Below are 21,990 nucleotides of genomic sequence, written 5' to 3'. Positions count from 1 at the left end.
TCAAACCTAAGAGTAGTGTCTTTGTCATAACCCATGAATGTCCACTAGATGGCAGTGCTGTGATGACATTGCTCCCTCCTTCATTCTGTACTGTCATGAAAACAGTCTGAGTGAAAGCAACATCATAATGATCGATACTCACAGTATATTTGCTTTACTTGTCCACTTTCATATCATTGCGGATGAGGGAAGCCACTTGGGACTATTGAGGTGCATACTTGGACTGATTACAGAAGTTTTGGTCAAATTAAATGAAAGGAAAGACTAGGGTAAAAGTGTGTACACATATTGATATGATGCTGAATTGTGGTACAAAAATAACAACAGATTCATGCTCTCAAATGTATGTAACAACTTTATTTCGGCGCTTATGTACTTAGTAGCAACTCTGAAAAGTCAGTGTGTCAGTGTGGTCAAATAAACTGTTTGCCCTCCATTAAAGTATGTAGTGTATTTCTTGTTCTGATTATGACAAAAAGGACCACACCTGTTTACAGTATTCTTTACTCTTATTAAAGTAATACTGTTAACTAGTATCTTAGATAGTATAAAGTATTGCCTCAAGTATCTTAAGTAACCTATATGGACTTCAGCATTTGGGCAAAAATAGTAACTCTTTAATTGGCCGAATTTATGTGACAAAAGTCAAGAGAAAATATTGAAGGTGTAGCCATTTGTGTGTGGTTTTATCAATTGGGTGGGTGTGACCGCTCGAGTTACACCGTTCAGTGCGCTTCATGGTAAATAGAGCGATACAATTCTTTTTTACACACGCAATTTGGTAGCCCTCGCACCTGTTAAGACATTTTTGGTGTTTTTTTTTTAGTTCCCCGTTATGTTTTCAGCGTCATATCCCCCGTCGCTGGAAGAATGTCGAGACCGAATGATTTAAAAATAGGATCTCTCCTCTGACAGCCTGCTCTAATGACTCCCGTAGCATTGTAGTGCGAGGAGTAGGAATGGGAAGATGGCTGCAGATCTAGGAGAGCTGCTGGTCCCTTATATGCCCACCATCAGAGTTCCCAGAACAGGAGACAGGGTTTTCAAGAATGAATGTGCCTTTTCCTACGATTCGCCCGTAAGTCTCCCAATATTATGGTGTGTTTGTGTGTTCCAGGCTGTCTTGTAAACTGCACTAACACACGTGAATTAGCTAACGTTACGCTGTTTTGTGTCTGGACCTGGGAGTTCTATGACCACCGTTCCCTTGAACTTGAGCGCGAGTCTACGAAAAATAAATAAATATGTTTACATCCGGTGGAATGGGATTTCCATTGTTGAAAAGGCGCTATTTCAAAGTCACACACGTAAAATCACTAGAATAACGTTATGTTGATATGGGAGTTATTGTTCACGGTTTTGTGTTAGAGGAAATAGGAGTTCTTAGAAATTGTAGGCCATCCATTTATTTCAATGTGAGTGACTTGTCATCTGCGACTTCATGAGTAGCGCCAATACCTCTTGAGGGCAGTTCTTCCTGATGTCTTACCTCTAGGTGTGGAGCAGTCAGTGTAACTTGTAATACATTTTTTCCCCCCATGGACCGGCTCCACAGGAGGTTGGTGACACCTTATTTGGGGAGGACGGGCTCATGGTAATTGCTGGAGTGGTATAAGTGGAATGGCATCAAATACATAAAAAACGAGGAAACTATTTTCTACCACCTTGCTAGGGTTGCTAATGCTACTTCATGAGGTTGCGGTGCACATTAAGCCAGGGGTAAGGGGAAGGGGGATACCTAGTCACTTGTACAACAATGCATTTCAACTGAAATGTGTCTTCGGCATTTAACCCAACCCCTCTGAATGAGAGAGGGGTGCGGGGGGCTGCCATAATCGACATCCATGTCTTAGGCCCCCGTGGAACAGTCGATTAACTGCCTTGCTCATGGGCAGAATGACAGATTTTTACCTTGTCAGCTCGGGGATTTGATTCAGCAACCTTTCGGTTACTGGCCCAACACTCTAACCACTAAACAACACTAATCCGATGTGTAACATCCGGAAGCTGGCCGAAAATCTGAAAATGGTGGTGTAAAATAGTTTTATTAAGATGGCACACATGTCTTCCCTTTTTATTTTTGGTACACCGACGAGCCATTCAATCGAGTTAAGGCAACTGACACCTTTTACGTCCTTGAATGGAGGATGTTTTATGTACGAGTCGGCACATGGGGGATACAAGTGTGTTGCTGGCTTAATACATTAGTCGGACGTAAAATGAATAATAGAGCCATGTTGGGCTACTTACTTCACAAGACCGATTAACTGAAACACACGCACGTCATTACAGCCTTTAACGCTGAAGCTTGTGGCTCCCAGTGTTTGGCTTTTTGGACTAATTATTCAGATTTTTTTTGCTACGAAACATTTTATTAATGAGAATTGCCATTTTGAAAGTGACTCATCTGTCTGGAGTTCATGTCAGACTGGAGACTTGGGTTGGTTATTTTTATCCCTGTGCTTGAAGCTCGTGTGTCGAGCTACTTTAAGGTATGTCGCAGAGAGTTTTATGGGGGCCTATACTCCCAAGTACAGATATAGGTTAGTATGGAGGGTTATTTGTTGCCCTGCTATCCAAACTCCTTGCTCCTGCCAAACACTATGCCACGCCCACAGAAGTTAGTTTCTTCTCTGTAACGAGACTGGATCTGAGTACCTCCCTGACAATTTCTAGAATGCCAACACATTCTAACCGTTATTAGTCCCAGAAACTGATGGTTTGGCCCAAAGCCAAATCACATGTGGGTAAACCGGCATTTTGAAAATTAATATGTGGATACCCCTTCAAATGAGTGGATTCGGCTATTTCAGCCACACCCGTTTCTGAACGTGGCAACGTCATAGGATGTTAGCAACAAGTCAGTTCGTTACATTTCTGCCCTGCTAGAGCTTCCCTGGTCAAATGTAAGTGCTGCAATTGTGAAGTGGAAACGTCTAGGTGCAACAATGGCTCAGCCGCAAAGTGCTAGGCCACACAAGCTCACAGAACGGGACCTCCGAGTGCTGAAGCGCGTAGCGCGTAAAAATTGTCTGTCCTCGGTTGCAACACTCACTACCGAGTTCCAAACTGTCTAGGGACACAACGTCAGCACAATAACTGTTCGTCGGGAGCTTCATGAAATTGGTTTGCCTTGCTGAGCAGCCGCACACAAGCCTAAGATCACCATGCACAATGCCAAGCGGCAGCCACTGGACACTGGAACAGTGGCAATGTGTTCTCTGCAGTGATGAATCACGCTTCACCATCTGGCAGTCTGATGGATGAATCTGGGTTTGGTGGAAACCAGGAGAACGCTACTTGCCTCAATGCATAGTGCCAACTGTAAAGTTTGGTGTAGGAGTAATAATTGTCTGGGGCTGTTTTCATGGTTAGGGCTAGGCCTCTTAGTTCCAGTGAAGGGAAATCTTAATGCTACAGCATACAATGACATTGTAGATGATTCTGTGCTTCCAACTTTGAGTTTGAGTTTATTTTATTTTTACAGGGACAGTGCACATTAATCAACGTTTCAGTAAAAGTGCCGGTTTTAGCCAGCCGGCTAATTTTCAACCGCAGTCCCTGGGCAGGTTATTAAAAACAATTACAATATAGACAATAGCAGCATGGAACAAGACGTAGCATACAGACAGAGCAACATAGAACAAAAAGCAGCAAGACAAAATTCATAAAAGCAACAAAGTGTTTCCACACCTCACAAGTTACAGACAACAGACATGGAAAGCGGCAACACACAGCTAGGGACCATGTTCACAAATCTGATTGACCTTTAGCCATGTCTTCAAGCATTTTGTGAAAGTGTGATATGTGGTGCAGTTATGTGTGTCTGATGGCAGTGTATTCCAGACATGGGAAGCTCTCACAGAGAAAGCGGATTTACTAAAGGTGCTTTTCCTTAGGGGAACTATACAGTCACCTCTCATGGCAGACCTTGTAGATCTGCTGCCATATGTTTGGGTTTTCTGTTTAACAAAAATACTGAGTGGAGGGGGAGCCAAGCCATTTAGGATCTTGAATACAAGACATGCGTCGGTGTATTGCACAAGATTTTCCCAACTCAGGAGCTCATGCTTTCTGAGGATGTGACAGTGATGATGGCTATTGGGCTTCCTATCAAGCACTTTGAGAGCCTGTTTGTAGACAGACTGAATAGGTCTTACTGTTGTACAGCAAGCTTGGGCCCAACTAGTCAAGCAGTATGTTAAGTGAGGGAGTATCATAGATTTGAAGTACAGTTTTGCTACCTCTGTAGTCAAACAATTTCGTATAAATCGGAAATTAGCTAGGTTGAATTTGGTTATTTGAATTACCTTTTTCACATGCTTTTTAAAAGAGAGGTTGGAATCAAGTATGATGCCAAGGTACTTAAAATCAGATACCACCTGGAGCTTCTCCCCTGACACATAGACATCTGGCTCAGTAGCATCTGTTGCCCTCTTTGTGAAGAACATGCAAACAGTTTTTTTCACATTGAGATGCAAACACGAGTCACTGAGCCACTTTGTAACCTGGACCATTACAGTAGTGAGTTCTTGTGCAGCTTGTTGTTTGCTCTTTGCATGCACATATATCACTGTATCATCTGCATACATTTGAACTTCAGACCCAGTACAGACAGAAGGCAGATCATTAATGTACAGGCTGAACAGGAGGGGCCCCAGTATTGACCCTTGGGGCACACCCACATCATAGCTAAGAGTGGGCGACAGCTCATTGCTCACTCTGACACACTGAGTTCTGCCTTCAAGGTATGATTTCATCCATCTCAAGGCATCGGGGGAAAAGTTGAAACTTTGTGGCAACAGTTTGGGGAAGGCCCTTTCCTGTTTCAGCTTGACAATGCCCCTGTGCACAAAACGAGGTTCGTACAGAAATGGTTTGTCGAGATCGGTGTGGAAGAACAACGACTGGCCTGCACTGAGCCCTGACCTCAACCCCATCGAACACCTTTGGGATGAATTGGAATGCTGACTGCGAGCCAGGCCTAATCACCCAACATCAGTGCCCGACTTCACTAATGTTCTTGTGGCTGAATGGAAGCAAGTCCCCACAATAATGTTCCAACATCTAGTGGAAAGCCTTCCCAGAAGAGTGTAGACTGTTATAGCAGCAAAAGTGGGACCAACTCCGTATTAATGCCCATGATTTTGGAATGAGATGTTTCGACAAGCAGGTGTCTTTTTGGGGGGGGGGGGGGGGGTGGTTAGAGATATGAGCCAATCGATGACTTTGTTTTGTACAACACTCACATTTTGATATCACAACAAACGACTTCAATGATGGCAGTCTCAGACTGAAGTATGTAGCGATCATAGAGCAGCGGAATAACTCAGTTTGAATCATCAGGCATGGTTATTTGTGTGAATATATTTTTGTTTAACCTTAAAAGCCTCCTTCGTTGTGGAAATGAGGCTCTTGTAGGCCTCTGCATTGAAGTTGAGTGTCAGTTGAGCGAGGAATTTTGCTGGTGGTAGGCAGTTAGTTAGGGCTGGCAGGTAGCCTAGTGGTTAGAGCGTTGGACTAGTAACCGAAAGGTTGCAAGCTCAAATCCCCGAGCTGACAAGGTAAAAATCTGTCATTCTGCCCCTGAACAAGGCAGTTAACCCACTGTTCCTAGGCCGTCATTGAAAATAAGAATTTGTTCGTAACTGACTTGCCTAGTTAAATAAAGGTAAAATAAAGTTGAACTATTTTCACGGTCTGCGAAGCCACACTGGAGTTACTCTGTTTCAAACATGAAACCATGTTCTAGGCGTATTTCAGAAAATAACATCCTGAATGCAAAAACACTTGATTTAGGCCTGCCCTAGCTTATATGTAAATTGCCTGACATTTTATTGACACAACCCTGCTGACAAATCCCAATATCCCGGAATTCCAATATCCTTCAAAATTTGACATCCTTTGCGCATTGACCCCAAATGTTTTTACACCTTGATGAAACAACATCAATATCAGAAAATATCAGTAAAAACTGAGAGAATTGCAATGTCCATGTACTGAGTATGCCCTGTACCAAATGTATTAATGGATTCCATCTGGTGAGTTACCATTAGAGACCCAAAGTAAGCATGCCTTAAGAACCCATTTTTGTTATCTAGTGCGTTTGGGGGGGATGCAAGGCAGGTTAGGTGCTAGTGGCAGGGGCACAATGTTATTGGTTCTCCGCCCTCTGGGTGTCTGATGTTCAGATTTTTGAACAACCTATTTGGAATTGACATTGTTATGGCAGTGGGGTCTTAAATAATTGACACTTAAATGATTGACACCCTTTATAAAGATGAGCAAAAATAAAGGATACAAATACTGAGCTATATTATATACACAAAAAATGGGAAATGTTATACAATTGCTCAGAGAAAGATTTTGTTTATCAAGTAAAAAAATGTTTTTCAAAAAGGTAAGGGTCAAAATGATTGACGACTGTGTTTTCAATACCTTATTTTCTGCTCATGTGTTCAAATTGTGACACCAAATCCACCACTGGTGTGCGTGGCCAAAGAGGTCTATTTTCATTTCATCCAACAAATGTAAATGACTGGAGTTTGCTAAACGGCATTGTTACTTGGATTGGAACCGGTGCTTTGGTCAGATGACATGAAAATAGAGCTCTTTGGCCACTAACACCAGTAGTGGGTTTGGCATTGAAATGACAAGAACCCCATACCTACTGTCAAATATGTTGGTGGATCTTTGATGTTATGGGGCAAGGGCATCATGAACTTTCCCCAGTACCAGGATATTTTAGCCAAAAACCTGGTTGTTTCTGCCAGGAGGCTGAAACTTGGCCACAAGCACACATCAAAACCCACAAATAAGTGGTTAATTGGCCACAAAATCAACATTTTGCAATGGCCATCTCAGTCTCCAGATTTGAAACCCATTGAAAACCTGTGGTTTGAATTGAAGAGGGCAGCCCATAAGCGCAGACTAGGGATATCAAGGATCGGGCTTAGTGCCGTGATCCTCGCAAGGTGAGGTTTTGAAAGGTATTGAAATAAGGGGTGTCAATAATTTTGACCCCTACCTAATTGAAAAAACAATATTATTGTTAAACAAAATCTATTTCTCTGAGCAATTAACCAGAAACCGTGGATAGATGGCGGCATTCGCGCAAAACTGAAAGCGCGAACCACCGCATTTAACCATAGAAAGATGACCGGGAATATGTTCGAATACAAACAGTGTAGTTATTCCCTCCAAGGCAATCAAACAAGCGAAATGTCAGTATAGGGACAAAGTGGAGTCGCAATTCAACGGCTCAGACACGAGACGTATGTGGCAGAGTCCACAGACAATCACGGACTACAAAAAGAAAATCAGCCTCGGACAAACTAACCACCTTCTTTACCCGCTTTGAGAACAACACCGTGCCACCGACGTGTCCCACTACCAAGGACTGTGGGCTCTCCTTCTCCGTGGCCGACGTGAGTAAGACATTTAACGTGTTAACCCTTGCAAGGCTGCATCCCTAGCCGTGTTCTCAGAGCATGTGCAGGCCAGCTGACTGATGTTTCCGGATATATTCAATCTCTCCCTATCCCAGTCTGCTGTCCTGCTTCAAGATGCTTCAAGATGGCCACCATTGTTCCTGTACCCAAGAAGTCAAAGGTAACTGAATGACTATCGCCCGTAGCACTCACTTCTGTCATGAAGTGCTTTGAGAGACTAGTCAAGGATCATATTACCTCCACCTTACCTGTCACCCTAGACCCACTGTAATTTGCATACCGCCCCAATAGGTCCACAGACGATGCAATCGCCATCACACTGCCTTATCCCATCTGGACAAGAGGAATACCTATGTAAGAATGCTGTTCATTAACTACAGCTCAGCATTCAACACCATAGTACACTCCAAGCTCATCATTGAGGCCCTGGGTCGCAACCCTGCCCTGTGCGATTGGGTCCTGGACTTCCTGAAGGGCCGCCCCCTGGTGGTGAAGGTAGGAAACATCTCCATTTCTCTGATCCTCAACACTGGGGCCTCCTCCTGTACTCCCTGTTCACCATGACTGCGTGGCCATGCACGCCTCCATCTCGATCATCAAGTTTGCAGACAACACAACAGCAGTAGGCTTGATCAGCAACGACGAGACAGCCTATAGGGAGGAGGTGAGGGCACTTGGTGTGGTGTCAGGAAAACGACCTCTCACTCAGCGTCAACAAAACAAAGGAGATGATCGTGGCCTTCAGGAAACAGCAGAGGGATCATCACCCTATCCACATCAACGGGACAGCAGTGGACAAGGTGGAAATTTATGTTCCTCGGTGTACACATCACGGACAAACTGAAATTGTCCACCCACACAGAATGCACAACAGCACCTCTTCAACCTCAGGAGGCTGAAGAAATTTGGCTTGTCACCTAAAACCCTCACAAATTTTACAGATGCGCAATTGAGACCATCTTGTTGTGCTGTATCACCGCCTGGTATGGCAACTGCACCGCCCACAACCACAGGGCTGTCCAGAGGCTGGTGGTCTGCACAGCGCATCACCGGGGGGGGGGGGGCAGGCAAACTACCTGCCCTCCAGGACACCTACAGCAACCGATGTCACAGGAAGGCCAAAAATATCATAATGGACAACAATCACCCGAGCCACTGTCTGTTCACCCCGCTACCATCCAGAAGGCGAGGTCAGTACAGGTGCATCAACACTGGGACCGAGAGACAGAAGCTATTTTTCAATCTCAAGGCCATCAGACTGTTAAACAGCCATCACTAACACAGTGAGGCTGCTGCCTACATACAGTCTTGAAATCATTGGCCACTCTAACAAATGAATCACTAGTCACTTTATTAATGCCAATTTAATAATATTTACATGTTATATTACTCATCCCATATGTATATACTGTATTTTATACATCTATTGCATCTCGCCTATGCCGCTCGGTCATTGCTCATCCATATATTTATATGTACATATTCTTATTTCATCCCTTTTAGATTAGTGTGTATTAGGTAGTTGTTGTGGAACTAGAAGCACAAGCATTTCGCTACACTCGCAATAACATATGCTAACCATGTGTTTGTGACCAATAAAATGTTGATTTGATTAAGTGTAAAATAGTATAATTTCCCCAAAAAAGTTTGCATACTGTGCATCCGGATAGTATTCAGACCCCTTGACTTTTTCCAGCTTTTTGTTACTTTACAGCCTTTTTCTAAAATTGATGAGGAAAATGTTTTATTTAATCCATCTACACACAATACCCCATAATGACAAAGCGAAAACAGGTTTTTAGCAATTTTATTTAAAAAAAAAAAATTTAAAAAACGTATTTACACTGTATATACATTAGCTCAGTATTTGAATAATTTAATTTATACAGTCATTTTTTCTGATCTTTATCGAGAGTGTCAATCTCGGACCCCACTGTACATCTAAAGCATTTCAGATGCTCCTGACACGTGCTACCTCATGGGTGTGTGTTAATTTGTATTTATTATGGATCCCAATTAGTTCCTGCCAAGGCAGCAGCTACTCTTCCTGTGCTCCAGCAACATTAAGGCAGTTCTATACTATTTCTAATATTACATGACATTACATTTCATAACACTCAGGCCACTACACTACTACCACATATCTACAATACAAAATCCATATGTACGTGTGTAGAGTACATGTCTTATTGTGTGTCTCTTCACAGTCCCTGCTGTTCTATAAGGTGTATATTTATGTTTTTGAAATCTGATTCTACTGCTTGCATCAGTTACCTGATGTGGAATAGAGTTCCATGTAGCCATGGCTCTATGTAGTACTGTGCGCCTCCCATAATCTGTTCTTGACTTGGGGATTGTTAAGAGACCTTTGGTGGCATGTCACGTGGGGTATGCATGGGGCTCCGAGCTGTGTGCTATTAGTTTAAACAGACACCTCTGTGCATTCAGCATGTCAACACTTATTACAAAAACAAGTAGTGATGAAGTCAATCTCTCCTCCACTTTGAGCCAACAGTCTGTTGGCTGACAACACTAGACTGCGTGTGTTTAGCATGTTATTCACCGTGTGTTCTTTTTGTCCACAGGAGTCTGAGGGAGGCTTGTATGTGTGTATGAATACATTCCTGGGTTTTGGCAGAGAACATGTGGAGAGACATTACCGTAAAACGGGACAGAGTGTTTACATGCATCTCAAACGCCATGTCAAAGAGGTAAGGGGTCATACCATGTGCTTAATTCTATATTGGTCTACACTAACAGTGCAAACAGTACGTACTGCACCTTTGTGTTCAGTTTTGGCAAAAACCATTGAATGAAAATATCCATTGAACTGATAAGAGGCTGGCGGCTTGTAAGTTTTTTTCGGAGAGGATTTTAAAGAGACATTTACGAAAATGTCAACTTCATCATCTCCAGCACCACCCTAACATCAACGTATGTGAAAACAGCACGTTTCTGTGCTTTCGAGTCAAAAAGATAGAGGAAGAAAAGTGTTTTCCAATGACATCGTCCTTAAACACTTTTGACATGATCTGGTACTTCACTAACCGTTGCCTACTTATAGTTGGTTCAAATCTGACATCATCTGGTGTGCCTCTTTTTGACGACAAAACACGTAAACCGTCACATACGTCGACGTTGTGGTGACCCGGGAGACTATGAAGTTGACATTTTTGTTTTAAACAAATGCTTTTTTTGGTCCTATGTACTTATTCATTTGGAAGTCCCCTATCTTCAGATTTGTTAGGTTCAACCAATTACAGTGGTCTGCTTCGTGTGTGCCTTGTGTTGTGTTCTGACATGAAGAATTGCACAGATAGGCACACTGTAACCTCACCATTTCTGGTGTGATTTCAGATTAGTCAGTGATGGATCATTGTATGTAAGCCTATCATAGTTCTGCATGCAAGTGTATTTCATCCCTTTTCCTTATTTGGAACCTTTTGGTAATGTCCTTTTCTTTCTTACCCTCCATTGATTTTCATTGAGACTGTCACTGATAATCCTCATCAATTTAAACAGCCTCCTGAGAAACGCTTTCAGTGAATAATCTTCGAGTCATCTGCACTTTGCATAGGCCTATGTAGTAGTAATAAGTTAGAATTGCGTCGTTGGGGTGGGAGAAGGAAGCGTCAAGCCTGCACTACAATTCGTTATTGTTGTGATACTACAAACATATTGATCTACAATCAGATCCTGAAACAACCTTCAAATTAAAAAAAAATACTCAATGCTTATTTTATTGCTAGCAACCCGCTCAAGGCCATCAGACTGTTAAACGGCCATCACTAACATTGAGTGGCTGCTGCCGACATACTGACTCAAATCTCTAGCCACTTTAATAATAAAAAATTGGATGTAATTAATGTGTCACTTTGAACAATGCCACTTTATATCATGTTTACATACCCTACATTACTCATCTCATATGTATATACTGTACTCTATACCATCTGCTGCATCTTGCCTATGCCGCACGGCCATCGCTCATCCATATATTTATATGTACATATTCTCATTCATTCCTTTACACTTGTGTGCGTATAAGGTAGTTGTTGTGAAATTGTTAGATTACTTGTTAGATATTACTGCACGGTCGGAACTAGAAGCACAAGCATTTCGCTACACTCGCATTAACATCCGCTAACCATGTGTAAGTGACCAATCACATTTGATTTGATATCTTCTGTATATACTATTACTATCACTTAATATCACTCACTTTTCTGTTTTCCTGACATATGGATACAGCCATGTAGTTCTTTCCTCCGTCTTACAGCAACAGATCAACTAGGTCAGAATGCTGGCCTCTATTTGGAATCGATCGCAGTAGGAGAAATTGGAGGTTCAGTTGGAAACGACAACCTCAGCTGGTACCGTTTCCTCTTGGTTCTAATTGAGACCCAGATAAGCCCCCCTGCAAGTGATTCTATTTCCATGTCTGGATCTGTCCAGAAACAGCTGGCCACATTCCGCCTTCTCCTGTGTCTGCTGTTTTCCCAATGTGGCCAGTTGGTCCCCGAGTGCGTCAGCATTCTTCCTGTCTGTTCGATGTGGCCGCCTCCCTGCCCTATTGCACAATTGATGGGCATCCACCTGAACCCGATTTGGATCAGAAGGACCCAGTCAGTTCACAATGAATGTGCTTGTAGCCATCGCGTGCGACTTGAAATGTTGACGGTCTACTGACTGCTCTATTGATTGTAAAAAGCACTTGGTTTCATATTGATTGATTTATCCATGTGTGGATTTCTATGGTTGATACTGTTATAATTGACAGTTTGTCAGCCAACACGAGACTGTTGTATTAGTGTTGATAAACCAACATTACATTTGCCAAAACAGTTTTGGTATTCTTATTTGTCATGAATCATTTTTTGAAAACGATGGGGATGTTTCATGGCTTGCTTTGAGATATTAAGACTTATATCTTGAACCATGAATATCATTTCTTCCTGTTGACTTGTGTTTCCAACAGAAAGCTACAGGTGCCGCAGGGGGTGCCATCCCCAGAAGAAGAAACGGAAAAGTGTTCCTAGGTAAGCCTGATACTTGCACTGTCCTAAAAACTACTCGTATATCATCATGGGGAGTTCCCCTTAAACTCGATCTCCTGATGGCTTATTTTACAGTACAGTCACATTTCTCTCTCAGTAGTCTGTTTGTAACCAGTCATTCCTGAAGAGTAGGACATGACTCTACATTTCCCCTTTCTAATCGCAACCTGGTGGCGTTTCAAATATCAGTGTACTTAATTGAAAACGAGTTTGAAATGGAATACTCTTAAATCTTATAATAATAACAATGTTTTAATAATCACATCCTTCTCAAGAAAATCTTGATCTGCTGCAAGTATTGCAGTCATTTTTGCACACTGGCTGGGTGCAACTGTTAGGGGAAATTGTATGTTATTATATTGCAGTAGCCCTACACTATTTTGCCTAAAGGGACAACTTCCCATGTCCAACGTCGAGGCCCGGGCCCCCAGTTCTTTACTGCCGCGCAACTCTAAATGTAGCTCATTTATTTGTATATGCAGTTAGTAACCGTTCTAAATCCAAAGTGCCACATGCCCGACCTGGCCTACTCCCCTCCTGCAGGGGGGTTAGTTTACAGTGGGCTGCCCCTGCCTGTCGCTCAGCCGCCCTCAGCTGCTGCACCCTGTCAACCCCACCAGCTGACACACTTATGCCACTGGCCACAATGACGTGGGCAAGGGAGGGCCAGGTGGTGCTGGCTCCTCCCACCCTAGCTGACTGTCGTTTGAACATCAATGCTTGCTAGTTACCTCCCCTGTTTCACCGCCCCACCAACATTCCCTTACCCTCCATTCCCTTATCTCCCACTATCTATTAAAGCCGGATAACCAGCCACTTTACGCCTTGCCTCTGTAGCTTACGTACGCTGAAGCGCTAGGCTCCAAGCGTCACGCTCCCATTTATTGGACATGCTCGATTGTCGTCTTTGCAGGCCTGACCCCTCTGCAGGCCTGACCCCATTGTTGTTTTCGCAGGCCTGACCCCTCTGCAGGCCTGACCCCATTTTGAAGCCTCGTGGACCCAGAGGTCCCTCTAGCCTGACGTGAACTGCATTCTCCCTCCCACTCTCCTCTCGGCTTTGACTCCCATTGGAATCTTAGCTGAAACAAAATTGTGCTTTGGCATTTCCATACCAGTCTGATGATCTAATCAGTCAACCAGCAGCCCACCCAGCCAAGACATCATCTTGTTACTAGAGGTCTGGGGTTGAAAGGTAGACTAGGGTCTAATGTATGCAGTAACCTTACATGACTGAACAATTCATCCATTATTTTACAGTTTTGGAAATCATAGGAACAATGGGGGATAATAATTCATTTGAAATTCTACTTTAATCCGAGAATACTCATCGGCGCATAACTGGCCAATCAAAACCTCACATGTACAGTATTTGGGACGTCTCAGACAGAACCTTTTTGTGTCAAATGAATTATGTTCCCCTTGCTTATCATGTTTTCCGATGCCATAGGTATCCTGTGATTTTCTTTTCTTTGCATGCTGTGTTATTTTGTTCACCACTATGTGTGACATTTTCTTTTATGGGCCTAATAATGATGTCATTTAACTGTAAAAATGTATTACCTTTTGTGGGATGGCCACAACCAGGCATGTCTCCATCTGATTGTCAAATAAATCCCTTCAAAAATAAGGTTCTGTGCACATGTTTGTCCACTCCAAAATAATAACAGATTCTAAAACGGTGCACTTTGTACCCGCCATTTGATGAATGGAAAGAGACGTCTATTAAAACACCTAAATGTGTAAGGACATTCAGCGATTATATTCTACATTGATTGATCTGTCCGTGGGCGTCACGGTCCCGGCCAGTCATCTCTGCCTTGGCAAATGGTTTGTGTTCACGTCAAATGGACAGATCGGACAGTTTTGTGTTCATATCACTTACTAGATGTATATTTTATTAAGCCAGCTAACATGGAAGCTCAAATGTTCAAGAAATGCAAGTACACACCCCATTTTTGTATTGGATAACCCACATGTCAGTTACCCTCTAACAAATTACATATCAGATATCAGAAATGCATTAATCACCTGAAACGCCCACCATATTCTATCATATTTATTTGATCCTATCATGTCACTTTGATCCTATCTAGCAAAGACACATGCTTCGTGAAAGGCACAGGCTAATCAATGGTATGAATCATCACTCACTGTTTTATGGTAACTGAATGTCAATGTCTGCTTCCTCTCTTGAAGATTTAGAACTAAACCGTGATTTTAACGGAGATGAGTTTGAGTGTGAAGACGAGGCCAAGCTCGTCATATTTCCAGACCACTTCGAGATCCCCTTACCAAATATTGAGGAGTTGCCTGCACTGGTCAGTGAGTGTGTGCCCGTGCCCTCTGTGTGCCATGCATTCTGACGGGAAACGGTGGTTCACGCATCGTCCTTTGCCTTTGCATATCATGTTTTCCGATGCCATAGGTATCCTGTGATTTTCTTTTCTTTGCACGCTGTGTTATTTTGTTCACCACAGGGTCTTATGGTTGTGAAAGCCATTGTGTGCTGGTTATGACACCTACATAAGAGTGTCAACTCACATTTATTCAAATTCGTTTTTTCCCTGCCAAGAAGTTTCCTTTAGTTTTTAACGTTTTTTTCTTAAATCCTTTGTTGTAATCAATTCTTTAGTCATGTTTTTTTTCCTTCATTTTAATAACTTCATGACCCTGTCATGAAGCATTATGACCATCCTGTGTCACTTTACTTGGACTAAGAAAATAAACTTTGACACTGTCGAAGCACTCATGTAGGGGTCATAACCTGCCATAAAATATGTCACAATAGGTCAAAATGTGTCATAACAGTGTTATGACCATATAACTGGTTATATCAGTTATGGCATATTATGACATGGTATAACGCTGGGTGTCAAGTAAAGTGTTACCGATAAGTCAAAACAAAGTTTATTGGTTGCGTACACAGACTTGCAGATGTTATCACAAGTGCAGCGAAATGCTTGTTTCTAGCTCCAACAAAATAAACAATACTCACATAATCCAAATGTAATAAATGTCAGAGACCGCAATATAAATATACATATAATGTATATTCATTTACGCTGAGTATACCAAACATTAGGAATACCTTCCTAATATTATTGCACCCCCCATTTTTTCCCTCAGAACTGCCTCAATTTGTCGGGGCGTGGAATCTACAAGGTGTCGAAAGCGTTCCACAGGGATGCTGGCCCATGTTGACAATGCTTCCCACAGTTGTCTAGTTGGCTGGATGTCCTTTGGGTGGTGGACCATTCTTGATACACACGGGACACTGTTGAGCGTGGAAAAACCCAGCAGCATAGCAGTTCTTGACCCAAACCGGTGTGCCTGGCACCTACTACTATACCATGTTCAAAGGCACTTCAATCTTCTGTCTTGCCCATTCACCCTCTGAAAACCTCACTTACACAATCCATGTCGCTCGCAATTGTTTCAAGGCTTAAAAATCCTTCTTTAACCAGTCTCCTCCCTTTCATCTACACTGATTTTGAAGTGGATTTAACAAGTGACATCAGTAAGGGATCATAGCTTTCACCTGGTCAGTCTGTCATGTTTTGTACACTCAGTGTGTATATACAGTAATAGTGTGTAAAGACAGTATATGAATAGAAAAGGTGTATACAGCAGTAGTTATTACAGTGGTAAAATTGCAGAAGTGATTCCAGTGGCGCGAAGCAGGGTTGGTGTCAATTCCAGTCAGTTCAGGAGGTACACTGAAATTCCAATTTTCTTCAATGCTTTTCAATTTGGATCATTTGGAATTTGGTTTACTTGACTGAATTAACTGGACAATAAATTGACCCCAAACCTGGTATGTATATGATTTAACCTGGTTGTGTTAATCATACACTGCTCAAAAAAATAAAGGGAACACTTAAACAACACAATGTAACTCCAAGTCAATCACACTTCTGTGAAATCAAACTGTCCACTTAGGAAGCAACACTGATTGACAATAAATTTCACATGCTGTTGTGCAAATGGAATAGACAAAAGGTGGAAATTATAGGCAATTAGCAAGACACCCCCAATAAAGGAGTGATTCTGCAGGTGGTGACCACAGACCACTTCTCAGTTCCTATGCTTCCTGGCTGATGTTTTGGTCACTTTTGAATGCTGGCGGTGCTCTCACTCTAGTGGTAGCATGAGACGGAGTCTACAACCCACACAAGTGGCTCAGGTAGTGCAGCTCATCCAGGATGGCACATCAATGCGAGCTGTGGCAAGAAGGTTTGCTGTGTCTGTCAGCGTAGTGTCCAGAGCATGGAGGCGCTACCAGGAGACATGCCAGTACATCAGGAGATGTGGAGGAGGCCGTAGGAGGGCAACAACCCAGCAGCAGGACCGCTACCTCCGCCTTTGTGCAAGGAGGAGCACTGCCAGAGCCCTGCAAAATGACCTCCAGCAGGCCACAAATGTGCATGTGTCTGCTCAAACGGTCAGAAACAGACTCCATGAGGGTGGTATGAGGGCCCGACGTCCACAGGTGGGGGTTGTGCTTACAGCCCAACACCGTGCAGGACGTTTGGCATTTGCCAGAGAACACCAAGATTGGCAAATTCGCCACTGGCGCCCTGTGCTCTTCACAGATGAAAGCAGGTTCACACTGAGCACATGAGCACATGTGACAGACGTGACAGAGTCTGGAGACGCCGTGGAGAACGTTCTGCTGCCTGCAACATCCTCCAGCATGACCGGTTTGGCGGTGGGTCAGTCATGGTGTGGGGTGGCATTTCTTTGTGGGGCCGCACAGCCCTCCGTGGGCTCGCCAGAGGTAGCCTGACTGCCATTAGGTACCGAGATGAGATCCTCAGACCCCTTGTGAGACCATATGCTGACACATGCACATTTGTGGCCTGCTGGAGGTCATTTTGCAGGGCTCTGGCAGTGCTCCTCCTTGCACAAAGGCGGAGGTAGCGGTCCTGCTGCTGGGTTGTTGCCCTCCTACGGCCTCCTCCACGTCTCCTGATGTACTGGCCTGTCTCCTGGTAGCGCCTCCATGCTCTGGACACTACGCTGACAGACACAGCAAACCTTCTTGCCACAGCTCGCATTGATGTGTCATCCTGGATGAGCTGCACTACCTGAGCCACCTGTGTGGGTTGTAGACTCCGTCTCATGCTACCACTAGAGTGAAAGCACCGCCAGCATTCAAAAGTGACCAAAACATCAGCCAGGAAGCATAGGAACTGAGAAGTGGTCTGTGGTCACCACCTGCAGAACCACTCCTTTATTGGGGGTGTCTTGCTAATTGCCTATAATTTCCACCTGTTGTCTATTCCATTTGCACAACAGCATGTGAAATTTATTGTCAATCAGTGTTGCTTCCTAAGTGGACAGTTTGATTTCACAGAAGTGTGATTGACTTGGAGTTACATTGTGTTGTTTAAGTGTTCCCTTTATTTTTTTGAGCAGTGTATATATATATAGAAAGGGGACAGACTAAATGATTATTACAGTACCAATACTACTATGTAAGCTACTGTCACAGGGCAGGACTTCCTAACAGTAGCTTACATAGTAGTATTGGTACTGTAATAATCATTTAGTCTATCCCCTTTCTACCTACATTATAATATGGATTTTGATGTTATAACATTATCCGTGGAAGTTATTACATTATTAATACACATTTTTACACACCTGATAATTTAATAGCCACCGGAAAATGTAATAAGTTTTTACTATATCTGGGGGAAATTATTACGTTATCATTCAACCGTTTTCGGGAGATTTACTACGTTATCCATTTGTTGTTACATTATATTAAAAAAACACGTATTACTTGATTTAAGTGACATTATTTGGCGTTGTTACGTTATCCCCTGTTACAGGCTTACTCCCCTACCAGTAATGGTGAAAGACAAATCAGCGAGACATTACCATGACACTCTATGTTATTAACACAGTTTCAGGAACATATCCTGTCTCTTATCCTCACTGATCTAACTGGGATCAGGTTATATATTCTCCTGTATGCACCACAGTCCTAGACCTGTGACTAGTCCTAGTCTTATTATGTCACTGATACACATCTCCCCAGTCAGTAGATCTAATGCCTCCTGTGTGTCCCGCGACTCCCAGGTGACAATAGCCTGCGATGCCGTGCTCAACGCTGCGTCAGCCTACAAAAAACAGGAGCCCGAGTCCTGGGACGAGGAGATCCAGGTTTCCAAACATGCCAGGAGTCTCCGACAGCAGGACAACGGCGTGAGGATCCCACCCAGGTAACGAATTGCCTACTGATTGGACTGACAGCTGTTATGCAATAATGTAGAAACGCCAATATGGTGGACGGTGGCTTCAGAACAACGTCCCTGTCAGCCATCTGTAGAATATGTATGTCTGGTGTCATTTTGTGTTTTCTTGTGTTGCTGCTAGTTTGTGGGTCCTCTGGTGTTTCTTGTGTGGTTTAGGAGGTCCTTCTGAGTTACTTAATGCGGGGGTTCTGAAACTCTTTGGGTCCGTCTACCACTTTTGTGATAGCAAATTCATCAGGGGCCCCTTCATAATCAGAACAACCGAAGTGATATATAAAATAGCATACAAGGAGTTTTACTATGACTTCGGCAGCCGGATGAACCAAGTCTCTGTCCCTGGGAAGGAACATTTTTAAAGGCATCGGAGAGAGAATTTTGCGGTTTTCAAGTGAATTTCCTACAATTCTATGCTTTTTGTCATGTGGCAGAGAGATGTTTGGTTGCATCTTTAAAGCTAATATCCTGCAGTACTACACATATTGCCATGAGGCATTGACAAAAAGTTGGCGTTTTTAAAGGCCCAGTGCAGTCAAAAACTTGATTTTCTGTGTTTTATATACATGGAGTATACAAAAGATTATGAACACCTGCTCTTTCCATGACTAGGTGAATCCAGGTGGAAGCTATGATCACTTATTAAATCCATTTCAATAAGTTTATGTGAAGGGGAGGAGACAGGTTAAAGAAGGATTTTTAAGCCTTGAGGTAATTGAGACATGGATTGTCTGTGTGCCATTCCGAGAGTGAATGAGCAAGACAAAAAAATCTAAGTGCCTTTGAATGGGATACGGTAGGTAGTAGCTGCCAGGCGCATGGGTTTGAGTGTGTCAAGCACTGCAACGCTGCTGCATTTTTCACGCTTAATAGTTTCCCGTATGTATCAAGAAGGGTCCACCACCCAATGGACATCTCGCCAACTTGACACAACTGTGGGAAGCATTGGAGACAACATGGGCCAACAGCATCCCTGTGAAACACTTTCGACGCCTTGTAGAGTCCATGCCCCGATGAATTGAGGTGCAAAAGCGAGGGGTGCAACTCAATATTGGGAAGGTGTTCCTAATGTTTGGTATAGTGTGGAAATTTATACCAAGTGAGGTTGGAATATTATTGTGAAAATGATAGTGCCCTTCAGCGTAAGAGCTGTTTGAAAAGACTGGCTGAAATTTCAGCCTGTTTTGGGGACATCACCAGGCGGTAAGAGTTCCAAACCTCTGCCAATAACAGCTTGTTTTCAGTTTTCCCGTTGCCACTCAGACCACTCCCAGACACTCCTACCAAAATGATTGCTTGAGGAATTTTTGTTTATTTTAGAATATTTTATAAAAAATATTCACAGTAAAGTTGTTACCCAGAAATTATTTTATATTTATACTGAGCACAAATATAACTGGAACATGCAACAATTTCAACGAGTTACAGTTCATTTAAGGAAATCAGTAAATTGAAATAAATGAATTATTGACGCTAATCTATGGATTACACATGACTAGGCAGGGGTAGGCCTGGGGGGGCATAGGCCCACCCACTTAGGAGCCAGGCCCACCAACTCAGAATGAGCTTTTCCCCACAAAAGGGCTTTATTACAGACAGAAATACTCCTCAGTTTCATCAGCTGTACGGGTGGCTGGTCTCAGACGATCCCACAGGTGAAGCAGCTGGATGTGGACGTCCTGGGCTGGCGTGGTTACACATGGTCTGTGGTTGTGAGGCCGGTTGGACGTACTGCCAAATTCTCTAAAACAACATTGGGGGCGGCTTATGGTAGAGAATTAAACATTAAATTATTTGGCAGCAGCTCTGGTGGACATTCCTGCAGTCAGCATACCAATTGCACGCTCCCTCAACTTCAGACATCTGTGGCACTGCGCATTTTTTGTGGCCTTTCATTCTCCCCAGCACAAGGTGCACCTGTGTAATGATCATGCTGTTTAATCAGCTTCTTGATATGCTGCACCTTATCAGGTGGATGAATTATTTTGACAAAGTATAAATGCTGACTAACAGGGATGTAAACAAATTTGTGCACCAAATTTGAGAGAAATAAGCTTTTTGTGCCAATGGAAAATTTCTGGGATCTTTTATTTCAGCTCATGAAAGATGGGACCAACACTTTACTTTTTGCGTTTATATCTTTGTTGAGTATAGATAAAAAATGGCTGCGTTGGACCTTTTTAACAGCTTGAATTACAGTGCATTTATGTAAAAAATTAATAATTGGGGTGGGGAATACAGGAGGTATTGAGTTGAAAAATGTATAACTTGTGGACTACTGTGGATACCAATATCCCTGTGAGCCTCCCAGGCCCATGTTGCCCAGGGTTAATGTAAATTGTACATTAATATTACATTGTATTGCACCCTCTTAACTTATTCCACGGATCCCAAAATGTGTTTAATATGCATTAAAACAATTACATGTAATTTGTATTTAAAAAATATATATTTATTTTGAGGTCTGGCCGCGGAACCCCTGCAGTACCTCCGCGGAGCCCACTTTGAGAACAATTGACTTAATTTACTTGCGCGTCCCTCCACTTTACTTGTGGGATTCTGCCCCCATATCAAGGAATCTCTCCTGGTTGAATATTCCCAAGGTCAGATCACATAGGCCTACATACGCAGAAAGAATATGCTCAATTTCAGATGTATTATACTGGCATGGTTGTCATAGGTAGACTCCTCAGCAACTGGTCAATCAATTTCCTGTGCTAAGGATGGTAATTATGAACGGTAGCAAATTTAGATTCGGTCCGAATGCGGCTGGGCCACTCTGTAGATGAGACAGAAGGTTACCACACTAAATATAACCTCAAGCAGACACCCATGTGCAGCTGCATCAACTCTGTCACTCTTTGAGGTGCACAAAACATGATGGGACACACCCAGAGCACTTGGATTAACTTGGCCGACCCATTTCTCAGCAGCTCTCCAATCGACAGGTGTTTTCTTAGGTGTCTGAAGCCAAGGTACTCTGTAACGTTACAGTGCCTTTTGCCTGACATGGAAGTTACTCCTATTATTTAGCATTAAGAAGCACTAGCGTTAAGAAGTGCTTTATAATGAGAAACGTTAAAAACACACAAGACTGACCTACCCTTTTTATTGAACATAATTCAGGTCATCAAAGTAACCCCAAATGAGAGAGAATACTTTTCGGACATTCTTGCCATTTTGTCCTGCAAGGAAAAACGACACTGAAACAAATGTATAAGA

General features: G+C 42.9%; 1 protein-coding gene across 1 annotated transcript in view; it reads left to right on the top strand.

Annotated features, from left to right (window-relative positions):
- The first annotated feature begins 967 nt into the window (after positions 1–967).
- The window catches only part of LOC120055128 (ubiquitin carboxyl-terminal hydrolase 13-like), a 53,707-nt gene continuing 32,684 nt past the window's right edge, over positions 968–21,990 (top strand). Inside the window, exons 1-5 of the mRNA XM_039003056.1 lie at positions 968–1,078; positions 10,037–10,162; positions 12,430–12,490; positions 14,708–14,829; positions 18,599–18,741. Of these exons, the coding sequence (XP_038858984.1) occupies positions 968–1,078; positions 10,037–10,162; positions 12,430–12,490; positions 14,708–14,829; positions 18,599–18,741 (563 nt within the window). The remainder of the gene's footprint in view (positions 1,079–10,036; positions 10,163–12,429; positions 12,491–14,707; positions 14,830–18,598; positions 18,742–21,990) is intronic.

The sequence above is a fragment of the Salvelinus namaycush genome, chromosome 10 (assembly GCF_016432855.1).
Source record: "Salvelinus namaycush isolate Seneca chromosome 10, SaNama_1.0, whole genome shotgun sequence".
NCBI classification, from domain to species: Eukaryota; Metazoa; Chordata; class Actinopteri; order Salmoniformes; family Salmonidae; genus Salvelinus; species Salvelinus namaycush.
Note: the sequence above shows the minus strand (reverse complement) of the source record. Positions and strands in the feature narration are given on the sequence as shown.